Raw genomic sequence first — 19,687 nt, forward strand, 5'->3', positions numbered from 1 at the left:
TTAATGGTAAGTGTTTAACATAAATGTGCAGCACATAGGCTATATTGGGGATTAGTATATAAACCCTTATTCTGTCGATTTCCGTTCATTTAGCCTGTAAATTGACCAAGTAAAAAATCACATAGGCTACATCCCACTGAGCAATTCAGCAACCGGAATAACATACAGTGACAATTGGCCGAAAAAGAGAACTACGGCGTTGGTGAATAGAAGTGCATGTTAGCTAATTGTTAATTTAAGCGGCTCGCAGTGGCTAATTATGTCGGCACAGCCAAGCCATTTGCATGATGGACCAGCCACCTGCCTGAAGGCGCTGCCAGGGCAAACTATGTAATTACTGAACAGCAGTGGGGCAATTTTTGACTGTCGCCCCTTTTGTGTCACATGAATTCCTCGTAATGACATATTTCATTACGGGGCAAATATCACCCCTCCTCCTGGTTTCTGAACAAAACATGGAAGTCTCAACAGGTCCTAATATACAGAACCAATTTACATCCACCTCCACCCTGTGTTTTCATGAACCTGTAGTTATGTGCGCCTTTACTGCGAGTTAAATGTGCACGTTCTCAACTGAGCTCATGGGCTGTGTGCCGCTCGGGTTAAAATGGGCCTGGCCTTTTCTTAAAGTGATTGCTGCCTGAACTCATTAAGCTGTCAAATGTCTAGCCTTTGGGATCTTGATTGCTTATTGTGTAGCAACATTCAAGGAATTATTTTTAGTCTGCAGAGACCGTTCAGGGTGGTTTGCTCAAGTTTCCTCACTTTACTGGGAGCTTGTGTAAAGTTTTTATAATTCACAAACATTATTATTTATTTTTAATCATGTCGCCTTTAACAATATTCATACTTTATCCTATATTATTTTGATTAGCTTCCACAAAGGGGTTAGTTGTCTTCTCGGGGGTCCACAAACAACAACACAAAACTATTTTAGAATAAAACGGTATCAATAAAACAAGAAAAAGGTAAAAATAAGCCAAATATAAAGATCAGAAGTGAAACTACTCAATAGCCAAAAGAAGTTTACAATAAAAACTCAATTATCTTAAATAAATAGCAACAAAATGAACTCAAACAATCAAAAATATTCCGAAACATCAATAAGTAAAGTAACATATATGTAATATTGAAGCACATTCTCAACCATTTAGTAAAACTCAACTCAACGTGCAGCTCGCAGCTCCACTGATGTTGGTAAAGCGCAGAACAAAGTTGAGTTGTCTGCATACAAACACACATCTGATTACATTAGAAGCTGTAGTTATATATATATGCTATATGCATGATGTGCTTTTGAAATGTGTCCTAAAATACTTTAACATTTGATCAAAAGCAAGAATATGAGTGATATTGTTGAGCGTGTGAAGTCGACACTTTGTGGATAAAGAGGTTGTTAAAGTAATTAGCTTTGTCCTTTGGCTTTGTGATGTTTCAATCAACGTTTTCTATAATGTACAAAGATACAATTACCGTAATCTGATATATTATGTTATTTTAGTATCTGAACTTACAATAAAGAACCCTGATGTATGAGCAGCTACTTTGTTTTGTAGGAACATGATCGAACTTTATGTTCCTGACATCCTTCAGCAGTTAGTCAGCATTAAACCGTTCATACGACCGGCGGTAAACAATCAAGAGATGGTTACATTTCATGTATGTTAGTGGGAATAGGATGTGATGGGGCGAAGTATTAACATCCTCCATTGTTGGAGAAATTCTTGTAGGTTGAGTCAAACATCCACCACATCAATTATCTTCTTACATAATGGACACTTTTTTTGAAAACCAGATAATATTCAGGTCAGCAAGAATGAATGTTGAAGCCGAGTGTGACGCGTGCTCCATGTTGTGTGTGGGAAGTTGTGTCAGCTCATAATTAAACATATTCCACGGATACTTGTTGTACTATGTCTTGTCATTATGCAGAATGATTACAATTGGATGATTTGTATTAATGTGTAAGAGGTAGTGTTGCAGTCGGTCGTTGTGAAGCTCATTTGAACTACTTTGTTGTGCAGTTTAATACGATATATGTAATAAACTGGTCATGATTTGTAAAGTTACTACTAACTCCAGCCGTCAAATACATGCTGTTGTGTGAAAATGACAATATTTCCCTCCCACATTTAGTTAAATAGAAGTATAAAGTTGTAAAATACAGAAATACTTTGCAGCACTTGAGTAAATGCACTTGTTGTTTCCCGCCGCTGACCTTAATGTTGATCTGCTGTTAATGTTAAACCTTTCTGGCATAAGAAAAGAAGGTATTATATAATGTGTATATCTTAAGTGCCCTCCTGTTTATGTCATGCAGATGAATTTGAATTCACTTTAGGTCTTGCCATTTGAAAGGGATAGCCTTGGACTATTGAGACCTTCATTAAATGGAGAAGTTATTGCTGCAGGCCTTTAGAGCAGCGGCGGGCCCCGGGTCGCTCTGGAGGGTTTGGTGTTAACGTGGTTAGTGATGGCTCGTTGGTTTCTAAAGGACTCCTGCTGGTACTGTACACAGACATGACAACTCAGCTTTAGTCTGGTCTCCTTTAATTGGCATGTTTAACGGGAGCACGCACACACACATTCAGGCACGCACGAGTAACCAACACACACGCTTTCTGGAATTTCTATCCTTGTGAGGACCTTCCATGTAGTCTCTTATTAAGGTTTAAGCAGCCCAACAAATGTTACGTAACCTATAGTTGTTCCACTTATACAAAACTGTATCATGGTTGTGCATGCTCACGTTTGACTTATGCTGCCGGTGTTTGGGGTTATACAATGTATTTAAGATGAATAAAGTTATTTCTTGCAGAGTTTACAGGATGATTTCATAGGTTGATAAAGATCAATGAAAGCAGGCTTGTTAAAAGGAAAGTAATTGTTTGTGTGATAAAGAAACTAATGGATACTAAATCTGTTTTTGACTGTGCTTGTAAGGAGATTTAAAAATTAATAATAATATTGGTGTTTATTATATTGGTATTTGGACTAAACTTAAACATCAGACATTTTGTACATTTAAAGTATCATTTACTTTACACATACTTGACTTGCTGGTTTTTGTGATGCTTGTGATAAAACCAAGACATTAATTTAAACTACATACTTCATTCATTCATATAAAGGAAAAGAGCAAATCAACATCTGACTGAAAGGGTTTGAGTAGTCACTGCCACGGTTTGACCTCATAGCGCTGATACGACTTTATTTCTATAGATAAATTATCATTTGAGGTACGTATGTCCAATCCTAGTGAATAGATTTCTGTTTTAGTTTAAGTAATAATGTTATAGTCGACCCAGATAATCGCACCACTACTGATTTGTAGGCACGTGCTGTTGTTCAGGCCCCTGTCCTTCGATATTTTAAATTTCACCAATAGAAAATGTGCATTGATGGTTATATGTAAAATCCTCCTGTACCATTATAGTTTGTGCATTAAAAAGATTAGATTTAGAAACTCGTTGATGCACCAACCAGGTGGTTTAAGTCAGAATATCATTAGAGTTATCTATTGGGGGAAAGAATCACAAGCTGCACCCGCTCAGCTTTGAGTAATTCATGTCTTTCTGCCGATTACAAGATTTTGGCAAATTTGTGTCAAGAGTGAGAGTGAGGAAGGTGGTAAGTCTGTGTGAGTCGGGAGAGTAATTGAGCATTTTGTTTTGTAGGTGTTGGTTTAGTTATAGTTTATTTTAACCAAATGATGTCTTTATTTTTTAATGTAGCTTGAACCAAATCCAGGTTTGATATTTTCACAGCCGAAGAATGAACCAGATTAGGAGAAAGACGTGATCAAATGCTGACATCATGATCGCCAATGTTGAGTTTTATTATTTTAAATCAAAGCACAAAAACACCAGTTAACAGCTAAATAAATGTCTTTTAATAACTTGTTTTTGAGGCACAAAGAGTTTCTGGCTCTGCTACTAAATATATATCCTACTATAAAGACTAAATCTGAAGAAATTGTCTTTATGAGACATGGAGGTGCCACATGGATCTGTAGTTTCTGCAGTTATATGATATAGTTGTTGATTTGTTTCTTAATTTAATACCATGTACATCAAATCATCATAATGGTATCATAATACCAAATCATACAGAGCGTTCCTGTTAGTGGGTAGCTAGCGGAGCAACATCTTAGTAGAAGTGTGTTTTTATTGTTATCAAACTAAATGTTTGAGAATGTGCCACACATGTTGAGGACTTGATTTAAATTCCTCTCATAACTAATAAGCTTCTGTCAACTGACGTATTTCTAACTTCTGTTTCACTGTGACTAATTCTATGCAGACGATACTCTCCTTAAAACCTGACATTAATACTGTCTGACCTTCAAAACTCCCAAAGCACATGCAGCAACAGCTCCGTGGTTTGTTAGCGTAGTGACCAGAACATCAACTTCAGAGTGAAGCTCCTCAAAAGGAGGCAGGCTTCCTCATCAGGAGGACGTACAAGAGTTAGGAACAGTTACATCACGTGTGCTCAAATCAAATAGTTTAATGAAGAAGATTAACCTCCATCATCATTTAAATCTGATTGTTCCTTCAGGGCTATAATGTCACAGTATTCACTTTATTATTTCATTTTGATATTCAGTAATAAAGAACATTTAAAGACTTTTAACAGATTTTCTTTTCTGCATCATTTTGTTTCAGGGTAAAATAATGTAAATAATATTGTTTCCCTTAGAATTTGGTTTATTTTGAATGTTTGAATATTTCTTTCTTTCTTTTTGTATGTTTTTTGTTTGCTGAAACATTTGGTGATTCTAAAACTCCGTGTACAAAAAGAATAAACACATAAATCTCTTCAATAATCAACAGTCTGAAGGTTTGGGGAGATTTCTCTCTATTATTTTTTAACGTCATGCATTTGACCAAAGTTGAAATCCTGCTGTCCAGCACCGCGTAGTGAAGTCACTCAAACTGACAGACGCATCTATTTACAAGTTTTCTTGGGGTGGGGGGGGGGGGGGGCTGCTGAGCATGAAGTCCATTGTAAAGTGTTGAATTGAGAAATCTTGTGATTTGTGCCGTGTGTTTCGCCCCAGCAGTATTATTGAAATGAAGACAAATTGCAGCCAGTCCCAGAGACATTTCCTTCAAAAGAAACAAAGCCAAAAAAAAAAAAAAAATCAAATGAACACGGAAGATGTATAAAATGCGCTTTGTTCATCAGAGGGAGGGAGGGAGGGAGAAAGGACTCCACTCAGCGAGCTCTGAATGCTGCATTTCATGCCTGCAACAATTATGCTGAAAGGTCAAGTATTACAGCATCTTGTGCTCCGCTTTGCATGCAAAGTATTTCAGCTCACAAATGACCCTCGTTTGCGCTCTTTTAACAATGGCTTGAAGAACCAGATAAACGCAGGACAATTAAAGATTTTTGCTGCTAGCTGACAATAACATTTACCAAAGGGGGTGATTGCAGTTGCTGAGTAATTGTCCTATTTGTGTTGCACATGAACGCCTTGGCCTGCTGCAATGAAATGTTCAGGAACTTAAGAAAGAGAAACGAGAGCGAAAGTGAGTTTTTTTTAAAGGAAAAGTGTTATTGTTATATTCTCTTAACAAGGTTAATATGAGACTGCCTTTGAAGAAATAGTTGTGTGGAGTTTTTAGTTTTGATTTAAAGATTGTTAGGTTTTTCTTGGGTAAAATCAAGTCAAATCTTAATCAAACTAACACATTATATATACATGTTTTAGGGAACACTGTTCGTCTTTGTGCTGATTTTATATTTACATCTATTTCAGCACCGTGGACAGCACCCACGTGCATCTTTAACAGCACATTTTACAATAACACAAACAAAAAACTAAGATTTATAACTGTAAGTCACTACTAACAGTTCTATATGTGTAATAGATATTTAGATTTATTTATTTAAGGTTTAAAAGGACGTAATCACATATCATAATTATACATTAATCAATAGGAATATACTATATGTCAAAAGAATCTCACTTCACTTCAAATCAATCAAAGAAATGAACGCGTTTATTTCTGGTATTATTCTTAATGTTTTAGTTTGTTATTTTAACTTTTTTTCGATTTGATTATATATATATATATTCTGTTTCTTAAGTTTGAGATCTGTGACTCATGTTTCTGCACACACGAAACAACTGCAAAAACAATCCGTCCTCGTGCGATGTGATCATTTATAACGTGCAGCATCCTGTGAACGGGTCGTTTCCTCCACGTGTACACTGACTCCCCCCAAAGTGCAATATACATATTGACACTCAATTGCAGGACAGTGAAAACGCACTGGAAACAAACCTACAATGTATAATTGTTCGTGAAGATAAAAAAATAAAGCTTTGAAATTGAAAACACGACTTAATGATGGTTATTTTCAGAGTGTAGTTTGAAATATTCGCTCATTAAAATTCTAATTTTATTCTTTGCTTTGCTTTCACTCGTCGACGCCACTGTGTAGATTGAATTGATTGCAGCGTCATTTTTAATAAGACATGTTTGATATCCTCTTAAACTTCAAATTCACTTCCAACATGCCACTGACACACGAAACAGGATTTCTTAACGCTAACACATCACCCAAAAGTAATACTGAAGCTAAACAGGCGAATAAAATTCAACAGCTAGCCACTAACTCAAATATGATTACCTTGAGATTAGGGACTAATTGCTTGGGGTTCATGGAGACCAGCCCACCATAAAGCCACGAGGACTTGGGGAGTAGCTCTGTGGGTTTCTACAAAAGAGAGCGATGAGAGCACACACGCTTCCAACAAGTCATTCTCAACAGCTACAAGCTGCACACAAAGACCACACACCGCGCCAAAGACATGTTAATGTAATCCCAAAGTTCTCACTTTTCTCCCGAACAAAACCAGCTCTGCAGAACACCTAATAGAAGATAGTTTCTGATGCTGCTAAGATTTCACTTAAAAGTCCCCAAAAGGGCTTTTTGGGTGGCTGCCTGGTGGTCTGTCAACTGCTGCTGCCTTAAAGAGATACACGCGCATTAGAGAAGTTTAGTTTCCTATTAATATTATTTGTGCAAACTAAGTTACATAAATACAATTGAGGGTCATCTGAAATTATTCACTCCCAGTAAAAAAAAAAAATCACTCCACATGCTTATAATGAGCCAATAATATCCTGCTGAGTCAAAAGACAAAGATTTGTTCAAAAGAGGAACACATATTTAAAGGTTTCATTAACACCACAATAAGAATAACCAGATCCCGCAATAGGTCATATATAATATCTTATAGTTATTATAGAATCAGACGGGATTCAGGTATTACAAGGAGACACAGCAGTGCTCGGCCTGCAGGGCAGCTGCACGTGAGCATCATCGACATCATACCCCTTATACTTTGTATTTGTAGCCCAACTGGTTAGCATTTTTGTAACTTTTTTTGGGCAATGATAGGCCAAACAGTTGGATTATTTTACTTATTTTAAGCCTGAACTAAAAAAAAAAACTCCCCAAAACAAGTCGTTTAGGTGAAATGTGAAATAAAGTCCACATCGCCTCCGAAGAGCTCACGCGCTTACAAAATTCGGCCAATATACAGAAATGATCATTTATCTCAAAACATCCAGGATTGTATTAGAAACTGTGCGTTTCAAATCGTTATTAAATTAAAGTAAAAGCATTTTTGTTCTGGAACTATAGACGAGACATTTAGGCCTGACAATAAATAATATAGCCTTTCAATAAATAGGTTGTAATGTGTATTTTCTACACCAAAGATATGTGAAATTATATATACATATATAGGACCTGTGACAACACTGGATAAATAACAACTTAATTTCAGCCGTAAACGAAATTCACCTGTCGTTATCTCAGTCGCTTAGCAACCACGCTATTTACTGTTAATACCTATAGCGCTATTAGGTGGCGGGAGAATGGTCCCTGATGATTATTATAGCTTTTATTTACAGAGCCTATAATTTAGGGGAAATAAAGTACTAGTTGTGTGTGTGTGTGTTCGGTATTGTGGCAGTTAAAAAAAAAAAAAGGAAGAAGCATTGGAAGAATAAAAGGCTAAAATACAGACTAATCTTCAAAATAAATGTTTGTGCTGGTTTGTTATTGACACCGGGCACAAACAGCCTTCCGCCGTTGTCCTTTCTATTCCCATGATTGATTATTGATAAACCAGCTGATAGCCTCGCGCCGACACTTCGGCCTCGCGAGTTATGTGAGAAGAACAGCGCGCTGTTTGGTCAGGGTTTTCATCGATAAGCTGTTCTTTGGGCAGCCTTTGTGTTTGATGTTGGGAGCCGAAAGACCTCACCTTCCTGACTCACAGTCAAACACACACAGAGAAAGGAAAACGCTCATAAAGGCTCCGTTGACTCTGCAGGGCATGCTTGTGTGAGCTGCAGCTTGGAGCGATAAGCCTGAGCGGTTAGTGATTTATCAGAGAATAAAAACAGAAAAATATGCCCCAGTATTTAATTGTCATGTCAGAATAAGAGCCTGAGTGTTGATATAGTATTTAGTCTCGTCAGATTGCCCAACCTGCACCTTTTGTGGGGACATGAATGTCTGGTTCTTCAACATTTTCTCACAATAAGCCCAAGAATGAATAAAGATTCCTTAAAAAAAAATAAAAAACACACATAGGCCTGAGAGAGAACGAGCAAATAATAGTAATAATAGTAATAATAATAATAATAATAATAATAATAATAATAGCGCACTGGTTTCACTTTTGCTCTACTGTTTTTTCCCCCAGAGGAATATTTCCGCCATTTGTTCCGCATATGTTGACATATTTCACAAAAAAAGCTTAACTGTCTTGTTTCCATAATTTATTAATAGGACTGTTTTGTAGTAAGTCAAATATCTATATAAGTTACAAAGAAATAAAACGTACAAATACCAATAAAACGACAACAAACCGGCAATACCGTCAAAAACTTTGTACAACAGATAGCTAAAATTCAAACCTTTTACAGAAATATACAAGCTAGATCTACGGCTTACATTAAATTCTATTATAAATCAGAGTCACGTGTGTTTGTGAGGGGGGGGGGGGGGGGGGGGGGATTTAACAGCAGTTTCCCTGTCCAGGTTCACTTTTCCCCCAAATACTGCGGCCTATATGACTTCTTTTGTCTCAATATAATTTACATAAATAAATCCCAAGACTTCTGCAGTTTCTGGTCAAAAATGTTTTCCCCTCCTTCCTTCCATATAAGTCACATTCTTCCAAAAAGGTGAAAATTCAATAAGAGCTGCACCGACTTCACTCGGTTCTTGTTCAGATGCGCACATTTACAGTGGAACTTGTCGAGTCTTGAAAGAAAAAAAAAATGTATATTTTTTTCTTTAAATAGAAGAATTGGTTTAAATGATAGCCGGCGCCTCTTGTCACCACGTCCTGCCGTATAACAGGGCGGAACACTGCAGGGCCGAGCCGTACTCTGCGCCGGGGGAATTGAGGTGAGAGAGGCCGGCCACTTGGCTCTGCAGGGACGGCGGACTGGAGGAGTGCGGCGCCAAATCTGGAGAGTGACCTGTGCTTCCCACCTGCTGGCTCTGATGCTGCCCGAGGCCGGACGTGTTGTTGGACATGATCATGACATTGCCCCCTTGCTGGTGGAGGGTCTGTGCGGAGGATGTGGGCGTGTGGCCGCTGCCTTGGCACGGCTTCCCGTCCTTCACCAGCACCGGCACGGCCACCCTCCGCGGGGACTGCTGTTGCTGCTGGCAGGAGCCGCTGTCCTGCTGCATTTGCTGCTGGGACACTTTGTCTTTAGCCTGCCTCTTCATCTTATACCGGTGGTTCTGAAACCAGATTTTCACCTGGGTCGGGGTGAGGTGGATCATACTTGCCAGGTGTTCCCTCTCCGGCGCCGACAGGTACTTCTGCTGCTTGAAGCGTCGCTCCAGCTCGTAGACCTGCGCCTGGGAGAACAGCACTCGCCTCTTTCTCCTCGGGGTGCTGGACAGAGAGCCCATGCCTTTACCCACGTCTGCCAGGGAGCTGAGGCTGCCCATGCTGCCCATGTTCATGCCCGACGACGAGCCCATGAAGCGAGAAACTGAGGGGGAAAAAACATCAAATTAATACAGTGAATTTACTGATTTTACTTGCAACAATTTTGCACGAATAATAACAATAATAATAACTGTCTCTATGCGTAAAAAGCTCATGGAAAATTGGGTTTTACACCGAAGACTGTTCTTTTTAATGGATGACTATGGGTTATAATGTGGCATTCATTCAATTACAACCCTGATAATTATTTCAAGACTCGACATGGTCTGCATTTAAAAAAAGGAGCTGAGTAAAAATGCTTCCTAAAGAGGCAGGTGCTCTTATCCATGAAAACAAACTAATGCGTGTCAAAGTCCATTTCATACATTATCAAACTACCAACTGAACCTCTGAACACAGATTTCAGCATCAGCTCATGACTGACAGCCTATTATTATTGGATTAATGTGATGAAGTCTTCGACATTAAATCATTTTATTAACTAAAAGGCACAAAGCCTAAAGGACATGTTCGGCTTTAATGTTCCTTATGGTGAGACTTTGTCCAGATATTGCACGCGGTGGATTAAATGCATGTGCGTTATCTTTGCTCTCCCTTGTTATGTAATTAAAACCTATTGGGTGAAATATAAACTAGAGTGGTACGGGGAGTGCACGCGCAGGTAACATAAACAAGCACTAAAACACAGTATAAGCACGCACATAAAACTGCTTTTCAGCATTCACCATCAACACTCAAAGAACAGGTGCAGGATACTCACTGGTGGAGAAGCGCGGGTCTGGGTTGGCTCCGTACCAGCCGGTGGCCGTGGTGCTGCCCCTCATGCCGTCCTGGTACGACGGCAGGTCACCCATGTTGCCCAGGTTGCCGTTACAGTAGCCCCCCATGGCCGTGTGTGACAGCTGAGAAACACCTGCCGCAGTCATGTGGTAAGCCGCGGACACAGATCCATTATGGCCCATGTGGTGCTGCTGCATCGCCGCCTGAGAGACCTGCGGCTGCCGGTAAGAAGTGAGAGGTGCCCCCAAGTTGTTATTCTCCATACTTACTTTCTTATAGCTCTCTTCAAGGGGACTCAAGATATCGGAAACAGAAAAAGGAGTCGTATGCTTAGGGCTCATCGACATTGTTCTGGGGCTGGAGAGGGAGAAATTAGAAGGCAAGGCAATCTCTCCTTCTCTTTTTTTTTTTTTTTTTTTTTTTGGCCAAAGCCCCTCTGGTTCCTGTTGTCTCAACGTCGATCCTGGTAGATGAACACGTAGGAGAGCGCCTCAAGTCCGCCTTAATTGGATTGAGTGGGAGCTCGGTGCTGGCTTTGGTTTGTTTTAGCTGGGTGCCAGGTTTAAGGCTACCATCAGAGGCGGGGCATCGGCAACAATACAACACAGATCTAGCCTCCTTTCGCTGAGCGTAATTTCACTTACAAGACATGTGCTCTCCTCCCACTAACAATAACACGAGAGCTGTACATGATCAGAAATGTTCGTCCCAGCGGCTGCACGCGCTGTCCGGTCTCGCTGCAGCTGCTGCAGTTTTGTGAGTCGTTGCTGTGGCTGATAAACACACCGCTGCACCTTGGGACTGCACTGACCACAATACACTTTATTAACTGTAGTGATGTTTACGAGGGCCTCTTGATGAAAGGAGGCCTATATGGACTTGAGAGTTGGAGAACCACTCCTCAGTTGAACTACTGACTTTTAATGGCCATGAGAGGCCTCCAGTGATTGCAGGATTGTTTGTGTTATGCCTTATCGTACTCAGACATGCAAAAGTGCACTTGCGGGGAGGAAAATTGACTGATACTGATAAGTAAATAAATACACATCCGCGTGTTAAGTGGCTGAGTAAATGATTAACCCCCCTCGTTTTCTTTTCTTTTGATATCATTGGACGCAAGCAGCGTGTTACCTTAATTCAGATGCACACACTCGTGTAAAAGACCCAGTAAAAGAAACAACAACAAAAAAAAACAAAATAGAGTCTGGAGGAGGAGAGAGTAGAGGCTCTCAAGTTAACGCCGTTCAAGTACTCTCCTGCAGCACGACGCCAGGTAGCCCTCAGTAGCATCTCGCCTTAATGCTCAAGGAGCCATAACAGTTTAACTCAATCATAACTCATTTTCTAAAATTTTACACCTGAACCCTAAAAGATATCGGCTTCACCGACCAGCTTTGAAGTCAACAAATGGCATCCTAGTCTGTGCACTTTGCTTCAGAGCCAAAGTCCACTTTTACGCACAGCTTTAAGGGGACATTTTCTGACATCCCCCCCCCCCCCGAATAAGGAATTACAACATTTTTAAACTAACAATGGGTTAATTGCTTTAATAATAATATAACATTTGTTTATTATTATTGTCAATAGTTAAATCAATATTATTATATTTTTATTGGAATGCTAATAGGCTATTACTACACGTTTATTTTGACTTTTACTTTTTTTTAAAAATGTGCATAAGCTTGTTTTAATGAGCATAATTAGTACATTATTTTACATGTTTGTCAATATTTCAATGTTAAGCAATATTTTAAAGTAGAAGTCATTATTCGGCTACCAGTTTATCGTGTCTGCTTCTTTTTAGCTACAAAATTATTGGCATACGACATTAGAAAATAAGCATTAAAATCTTCTAACTTACACAATCTGTGGATGTGAGGATCATAGCGGAGCTGAACCTTTGGCTAATACAATTATTACTATTAATAATAATATATGTTGGTGTTGTAAAGGTCTTGGCAGCAGGTCTAACGTCAGTCTTGCAGCAGCAGCCACCAGCAGCTCCTCACAGCAGAAGTCGAGATCTCCTCAAACAGGAATTAAAGAAACACAGCGTCTTCTGGTGGCAGACATAATGTGTAATATTGTGATCAGTTATATTCCCGCGTGACTCTAAGCCCGTGTTGCTTGTTTCATTTCTGAAATAAAACTGGATAAAAAAACCCACGAATGTTATTGTTTAGTGTTTGCTGCTGCAGCCGGTGCCACACTGCAGCCAGGCTCAGCAGCAGTGTCCCATTACTGCAGTGACCTGCAGATCACTGACAGTTTGTCACGCGGATCAGCAGCCACAGATGTGTATTTCACAGCTTCTGCTTGCATATTTCACGGCATGTTATAGCAAGGTAATCTGTCTCGTATTTGCAGCCCTGCACAGGTCCAATTTAAAGAGCCGTGCGCACTATCACAACAATCCATATCCTCCCATTGCCTTATAATCATCTTTAATTAAGCAATATTAGCATATAGTCCGAGGCTAAATATTACAGTTAAAATAAATGCCGAGGTGCAGGCGCAAAATTCGCAGGCCATATAATCGCAGGCAATTAAAATTACAGCATGTTTCTGCATCCAAGGTAAATCTTGCTTATGCCTGCCTTAATTACGGAATTTCGCAAGACATTCTTAATCATCTAAATCAGTACCTTTCCCCTGTTCTGGCACACGGTTATTATGGTCAATTAGTGGTAATTAGTCCAAATGTTCCGGCTAATTCCTCAGAATAATGAGAACACTTTGAAGTGGCGGGTATGAGGCTACCGAGCCTTTGTTATCGAGGCTTCACGTTGTTGTTTATGAACTGATTGGCGCATGATGTAATCCAGAACAACTGCACACCGAGGAAACAGAAGTTTGTGCAATTAAAAAATGAAGTTACTTTCTATATTTTACCATTAAAAAAAAACTAAAACTAATAGTTTCTCATAAAAGGTACAAAATGTACTGCAGCTGTTCACATCGATATAAAGAAAATATGTAAAAATGTAATTGTAACAGCCTCTAATTGATTTTAAAAGGACACGCCTGTCTGCAGGGGTATATAAAATACATTATAGAATTATGTTACATTTGGGCTTTTTTTGCATTCAAAAATAGTGTTGATAAATATAAAACATGTTAAATACCATCAACCCTGCATCCTAAAAAGCACGTTTTTAATCTAATTTGAAGACTAAAGGTAGTGATGATGGCCGCCTCTCCCCTCAAAACTTCTTCTGACTCTTTACAGTTTTTCTCACGTGACAACTCTTACAACTCTTGTCCAACCACGTGCAGGACAACCCAGACGCTGAGAAGGATGTACACACACACACACGCACACACACACACACACACACACTGATGTTATAATAAACATCAGTTCTCCTCACATTTTGGGAGGGGAGATGATGTCAAAATTGATGATGCAGACATTTAAAAAATAAACATGTAGTTGTTTGTCTGACCCTCCATCACAGCGGACTGTGCATCATAAAGAGAAAATAACTGGACTCATTAAAGGACAAATCCTTGAGAGCAAATACTGACGCAAGACGTCACGCTCCACGTCACTACGGGCGGCCATCTTTCTGCACCCAATCAGCAGCAGCATAGTAGGATTCAAAGAATAGAAAGCGTAGTGGGGTTTTTATTAGTTTTTTATTTTTAGTGAAGCACGTCCCCTAGTGGATCAGCAGCTGCCCTCATCCAAAGAACTACAACACACCGTGAGGTGACATTTACTGCAGGACGTGAGAGCTGATACAGAGAGTTAGTGCGCCATCTAGTGGAGGGTTGGATCATAACATCACCGGAATTATCTGAAGGTGAGAAAGATGTCAGTCTGGAAATATCATTTTAAATAATATCTCTCAAAGTTATAGACTGAAGGAGTATTACCAACTATTATTAAAAAAAGATACATTTTATATATAATATGTTAAATATAAGCTATTATATTTGATATTACGTTATATTTATGAACTATATTATACATTATATTATCCTCTACTGGTTTATTAAATGTTCCCAGAAACATCCAAAAGAAAATTGGGGATGCAGCCTTTTGTAATTATGCACCAAAGCTATGGAACACTTTACTGTTTTACCACGGTGGGGGGGACAAGAGGAAGCTTCTCTGATAAATGTGTTTACATGTTCTTTACACTATTAGTGGAAAAGTGAAAGATTAAAGAACATATTGGAGAAAAACATTTACATGAATGGTGTGATGAACACCAGGAGGGTCGTTAAGTACGGCACAGATAGGGAAACTAGGCACAATACTCCAATGTTATTTTATACTATTTTAATTCTTATATATTGTTATAATGGCACTTCAGACTCATTTACATCATCACTGATTATTGTGCTGTAAATGCTCTTATTCTGTCCTTGTACTCATTGTTATGTTTTTGCTGTGGGCTGCAATTCTTGTATGAAAGGTGCTATACAAATAAAGCTTATTATTATTGTGTTATACTATATAACTGCATTTCACCTTAGACTATCATATATCCCATCTTGTGTTTATTACATACATATTATATTTCTATATCAATACAGACACTAAGTATCATCACTTGATCTTATTATATATTAATATGGTGTTTAGATACATTATACTTTGCTGATATTAATCACATTGTCCCTTTTGCCTTGTGTTTTTGTCTTTAATTGCTCTTGCATAGTTTCTATGTTTGTTTATATTCTTATTTTAGTTGTATTTACAGTAGCTCTTATCTGTACCTATTTCCACCCTTGTGCTGCTACAACATGTCCCCTCTGCAGATCTATAAATATTTGTCTTATCTTAGTTTGTGGCCAGTAGATAAAACACAAGTTATTTCTTTATGTGCAGACTTCATGTTTTAGTGCCATTAAAGCCACATTTAAACCCTATTAGCTACACAGTTGGTCTGATCTTTGCGCTTCGGAAACATACTCAACAACTCTTAAAGTTCTCAACTTTTTAATATTTGAACAGATGCCATCTTCATTTCCCAGCATCAGTTTGGTTTATTCAAAAACAAGTTTCCCATCCCACCCGAAATCTGTACACAGCGTGTTTCTCTTGTGAGATACCAGATACTTGTATCCTAATGAAACACTAAAAGAAAAGAGGAATCACTTGTTTGTGAAGCTGCACACATACATTCAAACTGTGACTCCAAGGTGCAAGTAAAACGTTGGGGAATGTCTTCCTGCATGAACACATGCACCTGCTGATAGACAGTTTTAATGCAACTCACATATTTTAATTAAAAACAAACATCAGTAACCTTTAGTTCCATTTATCATATTGAAGAGTTGCATGGAAATGCTGCAAACACTCGCTTAACAAGTTAAAGGGATATACACTCATTCATCTTCATATCTAAATCAAATTAACAGTTCATTATATACTTATCATCAACTTCTTCATCCAAACCTTCACAACCGCTTTATTCTGACTCTCTATAAAGTTCACCGTGTCCCGCCCTGACCCGCTGTCACTCACCTGCAGCACATCCCTCTGAGAGACTGTAACTTATAACTCATACAGGCGTACACAAGTTAATAACATGCTCGTATAACCAACAAACCTAAAAGCTGCAGTAGTTCTTCAAATTCCAGATAATTGGAGGATAAATAAACTCAAATTGAAACAAAAATGTTGAGCGTGACAGGAAACCAAACTGTGAGCATATCATGTATTATACTTTGTCAACTTTGCATCTGATACAATCATTCATTAGACAATCATGCTGTTAACTATAAACACACACACACACACACACACACGTCTAATGAAAACATTTCAAAGGCTAATATTTGGGGAAACTTTAGTGTTTGGAAAGCCAACAAATGATCTGTGGTAAAATGATCTCAGCATCTGAGGGCGATTAAGACCTAATATGCATTACATGTTATTTGCAACAACTTAACAAACCTCCTCCTGTGGCCTAGTTTATGTGGACCTTATAACTTTCCTTAAAAAGAGGCCCCGGGGTAGAGGCCAGTGAGTAAAACTATAGGATGGGCAGCCTAATACAAGCCCATCCTATTCAGACAATTCCTCTGACCAACTTAAAAAACCAATGGCAACCTCTAAAAGCCTGTCTTTGTCACCCTTAAACCCCAAGATGCTCTAAAACACCATTGTGCAGTTAAACCTCATAAATTTGTCGCAGGGACTGATTAAACATCACGGGAATTGAAACACTAAAGATTTTGTCTCGGTCCCTTTTGGGTGAGGGACAAAGGTCCATTCACGGGGAGACACACAGACAAAAAGAGTGTTTAAGGGGAGATGCAGCGAGCTGAGGGGTTCGGCCAGTCCCCTCCATATGTGATACAAGGTGGCCCCAGCGAGGGGGACAAAGGACCAGGTGACAGGGACGATGGGCTGCAGGGTCACAGGACGAGCAAACAACATTATAGGGGGCGTGAAAGCAGAAGACCCCCCTCGTCACTGATGAAATACTGACATGATTTTAAACACTGAGGCATATTTTTCATAGTGAAGAATTTAAATGGAGAGCGAGGAAGTATTATTTAACTCTGGGAACATGATGTTCAGCACTTTGGGGAGCTTTCCTCTGAAGCTGGGCTCACTGGAGGTCATTTCACCGCACAAATAAAGTTAATGAAACATCAACAATTGTAAAAATCTGCGGCGTCTTGTAATAAAGAGCTAAAAAAACATCAATAAAAGTTATTTATTTGCATATTTCTGGCTATAAACAGCAGTTTGCTCCTCAACTGCACCTGTTCAGACATCTTGTAAGATATTGATTAAAGCTTGAAGAGTGCTCTGAATGAAAGGCTGGAGGTTTGAACAGGATGTGATATTTTAAGGGTGCTCTTAATTAAATGCCCTTTAATTAACAGCACCCTTAAAAAAAAATAAAACATCACATTCTACCAACATCTCCACAGACCTGAGTGTAACTATCTTTCCCACCGGCCTCACAATAACAAAAGTGAATTGTATAAAAGTGAGAAGCAGCCCAGACGACACCAGGGTGCTGCAGTGAAAGAGGCTGTAATGTTTACTGGCTATTCTTATGCTTAACCAAATCCTTTTTAGAAGTGATGTTTGCTCAGCTTCTCGGTGCATAATTAGTTTGTTAACATTATAAAAGGCTCCGGGCCCTGCCATGACCTGCGACATATTTCGCATTCTACAAATTAAATATGTTTTAGACGACACTTTATGATTTAAAAGCACTGAGCAGACTTAAGAGCCTTAATTGCATTTATTTGGGAGAAATTAAAAACTGTTTTTAAAGAAAATAACTTGATAATATATTCTTTTAAAATATTTGATTCAGGTTGTACACAGAAGAAAGCACGTTACACAGTAAGTTGTTATCATACAAAATATGAGAAACTTTTTATTAATCATTTCGTTCACAAAAAAGAAACATTTTACAGTTAAAACTTTTACAGAAAGTCTCCTTAAAGACAACAAATAACATTATTTTCCTTCATCTCTAAAGCCTTCTGTAGCTTATTGTCTCCAACACACGTTATTTATACAAATATTATGTTTCAACAGCTTCACATACAAATAAAAATACATTATCTCACCGGATAATTAAAAATCTACAGGCTACACCAGTAAGCCCCAAGTGTGAGAAAATATCATCAGCATTTTAAAAAATAGTAAAATATCGAAATCAAATGTGCAAAAATATCCTTCGTTCTATATTGAAAAACTAAATGTTTAAGTTGCTCGAAAAATATGCATTCAGAAAACATTTGATGCAATTCTAAATGAGTTTGTGCGTTGAATTGAGGTTTTCACTTGAAAGAATTAAAGTGGACCGAGTCGCTCCAAAAGTCTCTCCAGGCGAACCTGGAGGCCGCCGCGGTGGGAAAGTGCTGGTGGTACCTTGGAGGAAGAGCGACGGGGGACGGATGCTGAAGAGTCGGGTAGGCTAAGGTGAAGGGTACCGCTTGAGAAGGAGGTAAACATCCAGCTTTCTCCGTGTCAAGTAAGCAGGTGTGAAAAGGTTTCCCATCCCGGACCAGGATCGGAACAACGACCCTGCGCAGCATGGGAGGCTGCGGTATGTCCAAGTCTAGCAGCGCTCCCTCTGCGCGGCCTCTCTTCATCTTGTAGCGGTGGTTCTGGAACCAGATCTTCACCTGGGTCGGGGTCAGGCTGAGGAGCCGGGCCAGCTGCTCCCTCTCCGGGCCGGACAGGTAGCGCTGCTGCCGGAAGCGCCTCTCCAGCTCCAGGGTCTGGGCCTTGGAGAACAAAACCCGGCGCTTCTTGCTCTTCTTGCTCTTGTCGGGCTCCGAGGACGAGTCATCCGGCTTGGTGGAGTCGGGGGAGGCCTCGAGGCTACTTTCGTCAGAAGCTGTAGAAATAAATATTGCAGGTTAGTTGAAATTCATATAGAAATAAAGGAATATTTCAAGCCTCTATATATCTGTTTATCAATCCATCGTTCTATCTATATCTTCCAAATCATTTCAAAATAAAGCTATATAAAAACATCTAGCTTTTAAATAAAGGTTCCTAATAATTTCAAAATAAAGTTATTAAAATAAAAACCACAATATCTAGCTATTTAAATAGGCTTAATGTTATAATAAAGCTACAAGTTGTTAAAATAAAAAATAATATATATATTTATATACAACGATAGATGGATGAATGATATTTGAATAAATACCATTAAACAAAGTCAGCATCATCAACCTGCCATGGGTTTAAACATGCACTCACATATGCAAGGACTCCGGTCGCAGTCCATCCAGGAGCTGTAGGGCGAGCTGGAGGAGCAGGAGGAGTACCGCGGGGAGGAGTACAGCGGGGAGGACCGCGGCGCTGCCTCCGCATCCTGCTCAGGCAAGTCCAGGATGCTCCTGACGGAAAAACTGAACTTGGTCGGGGCAGCCATCGCGTTCGTGCGTGCAATCCGGGGT

At 39.2% G+C, this 19,687-nt stretch overlaps 2 protein-coding genes across 2 annotated transcripts; both read right to left on the reverse strand.

Annotated features, from left to right (window-relative positions):
* Nucleotides 1–8,796: 8,796 nt before the first annotated feature.
* Nucleotides 8,797–11,776, reverse strand: nkx2.1 (NK2 homeobox 1). The gene is made up of 2 exons (XM_029460769.1): nucleotides 10,767–11,776; nucleotides 8,797–10,049 (listed from the first exon to the last, which is right to left on the reverse strand). The coding sequence occupies exons 1-2, from the start codon at nucleotides 11,131–11,133 to the stop codon at nucleotides 9,376–9,378; spliced, it is 1,041 nt and encodes a 346-aa protein (XP_029316629.1). The 5' UTR covers nucleotides 11,134–11,776; the 3' UTR covers nucleotides 8,797–9,375.
* Nucleotides 11,777–18,125: 6,349 nt separating this feature from the next.
* On the reverse strand, nucleotides 18,126–19,687 carry nkx2.9 (NK2 transcription factor related, locus 9 (Drosophila)). The gene is made up of 2 exons (XM_029460992.1): nucleotides 19,488–19,687; nucleotides 18,126–19,116 (listed from the first exon to the last, which is right to left on the reverse strand). The coding sequence occupies exons 1-2, from the start codon at nucleotides 19,660–19,662 to the stop codon at nucleotides 18,554–18,556; spliced, it is 738 nt and encodes a 245-aa protein (XP_029316852.1). The 5' UTR covers nucleotides 19,663–19,687; the 3' UTR covers nucleotides 18,126–18,553.

This window comes from Cottoperca gobio, chromosome 22 (genome assembly GCF_900634415.1).
Source record: "Cottoperca gobio chromosome 22, fCotGob3.1, whole genome shotgun sequence".
NCBI lineage: Eukaryota > Metazoa > Chordata > Actinopteri > Perciformes > Bovichtidae > Cottoperca > Cottoperca gobio.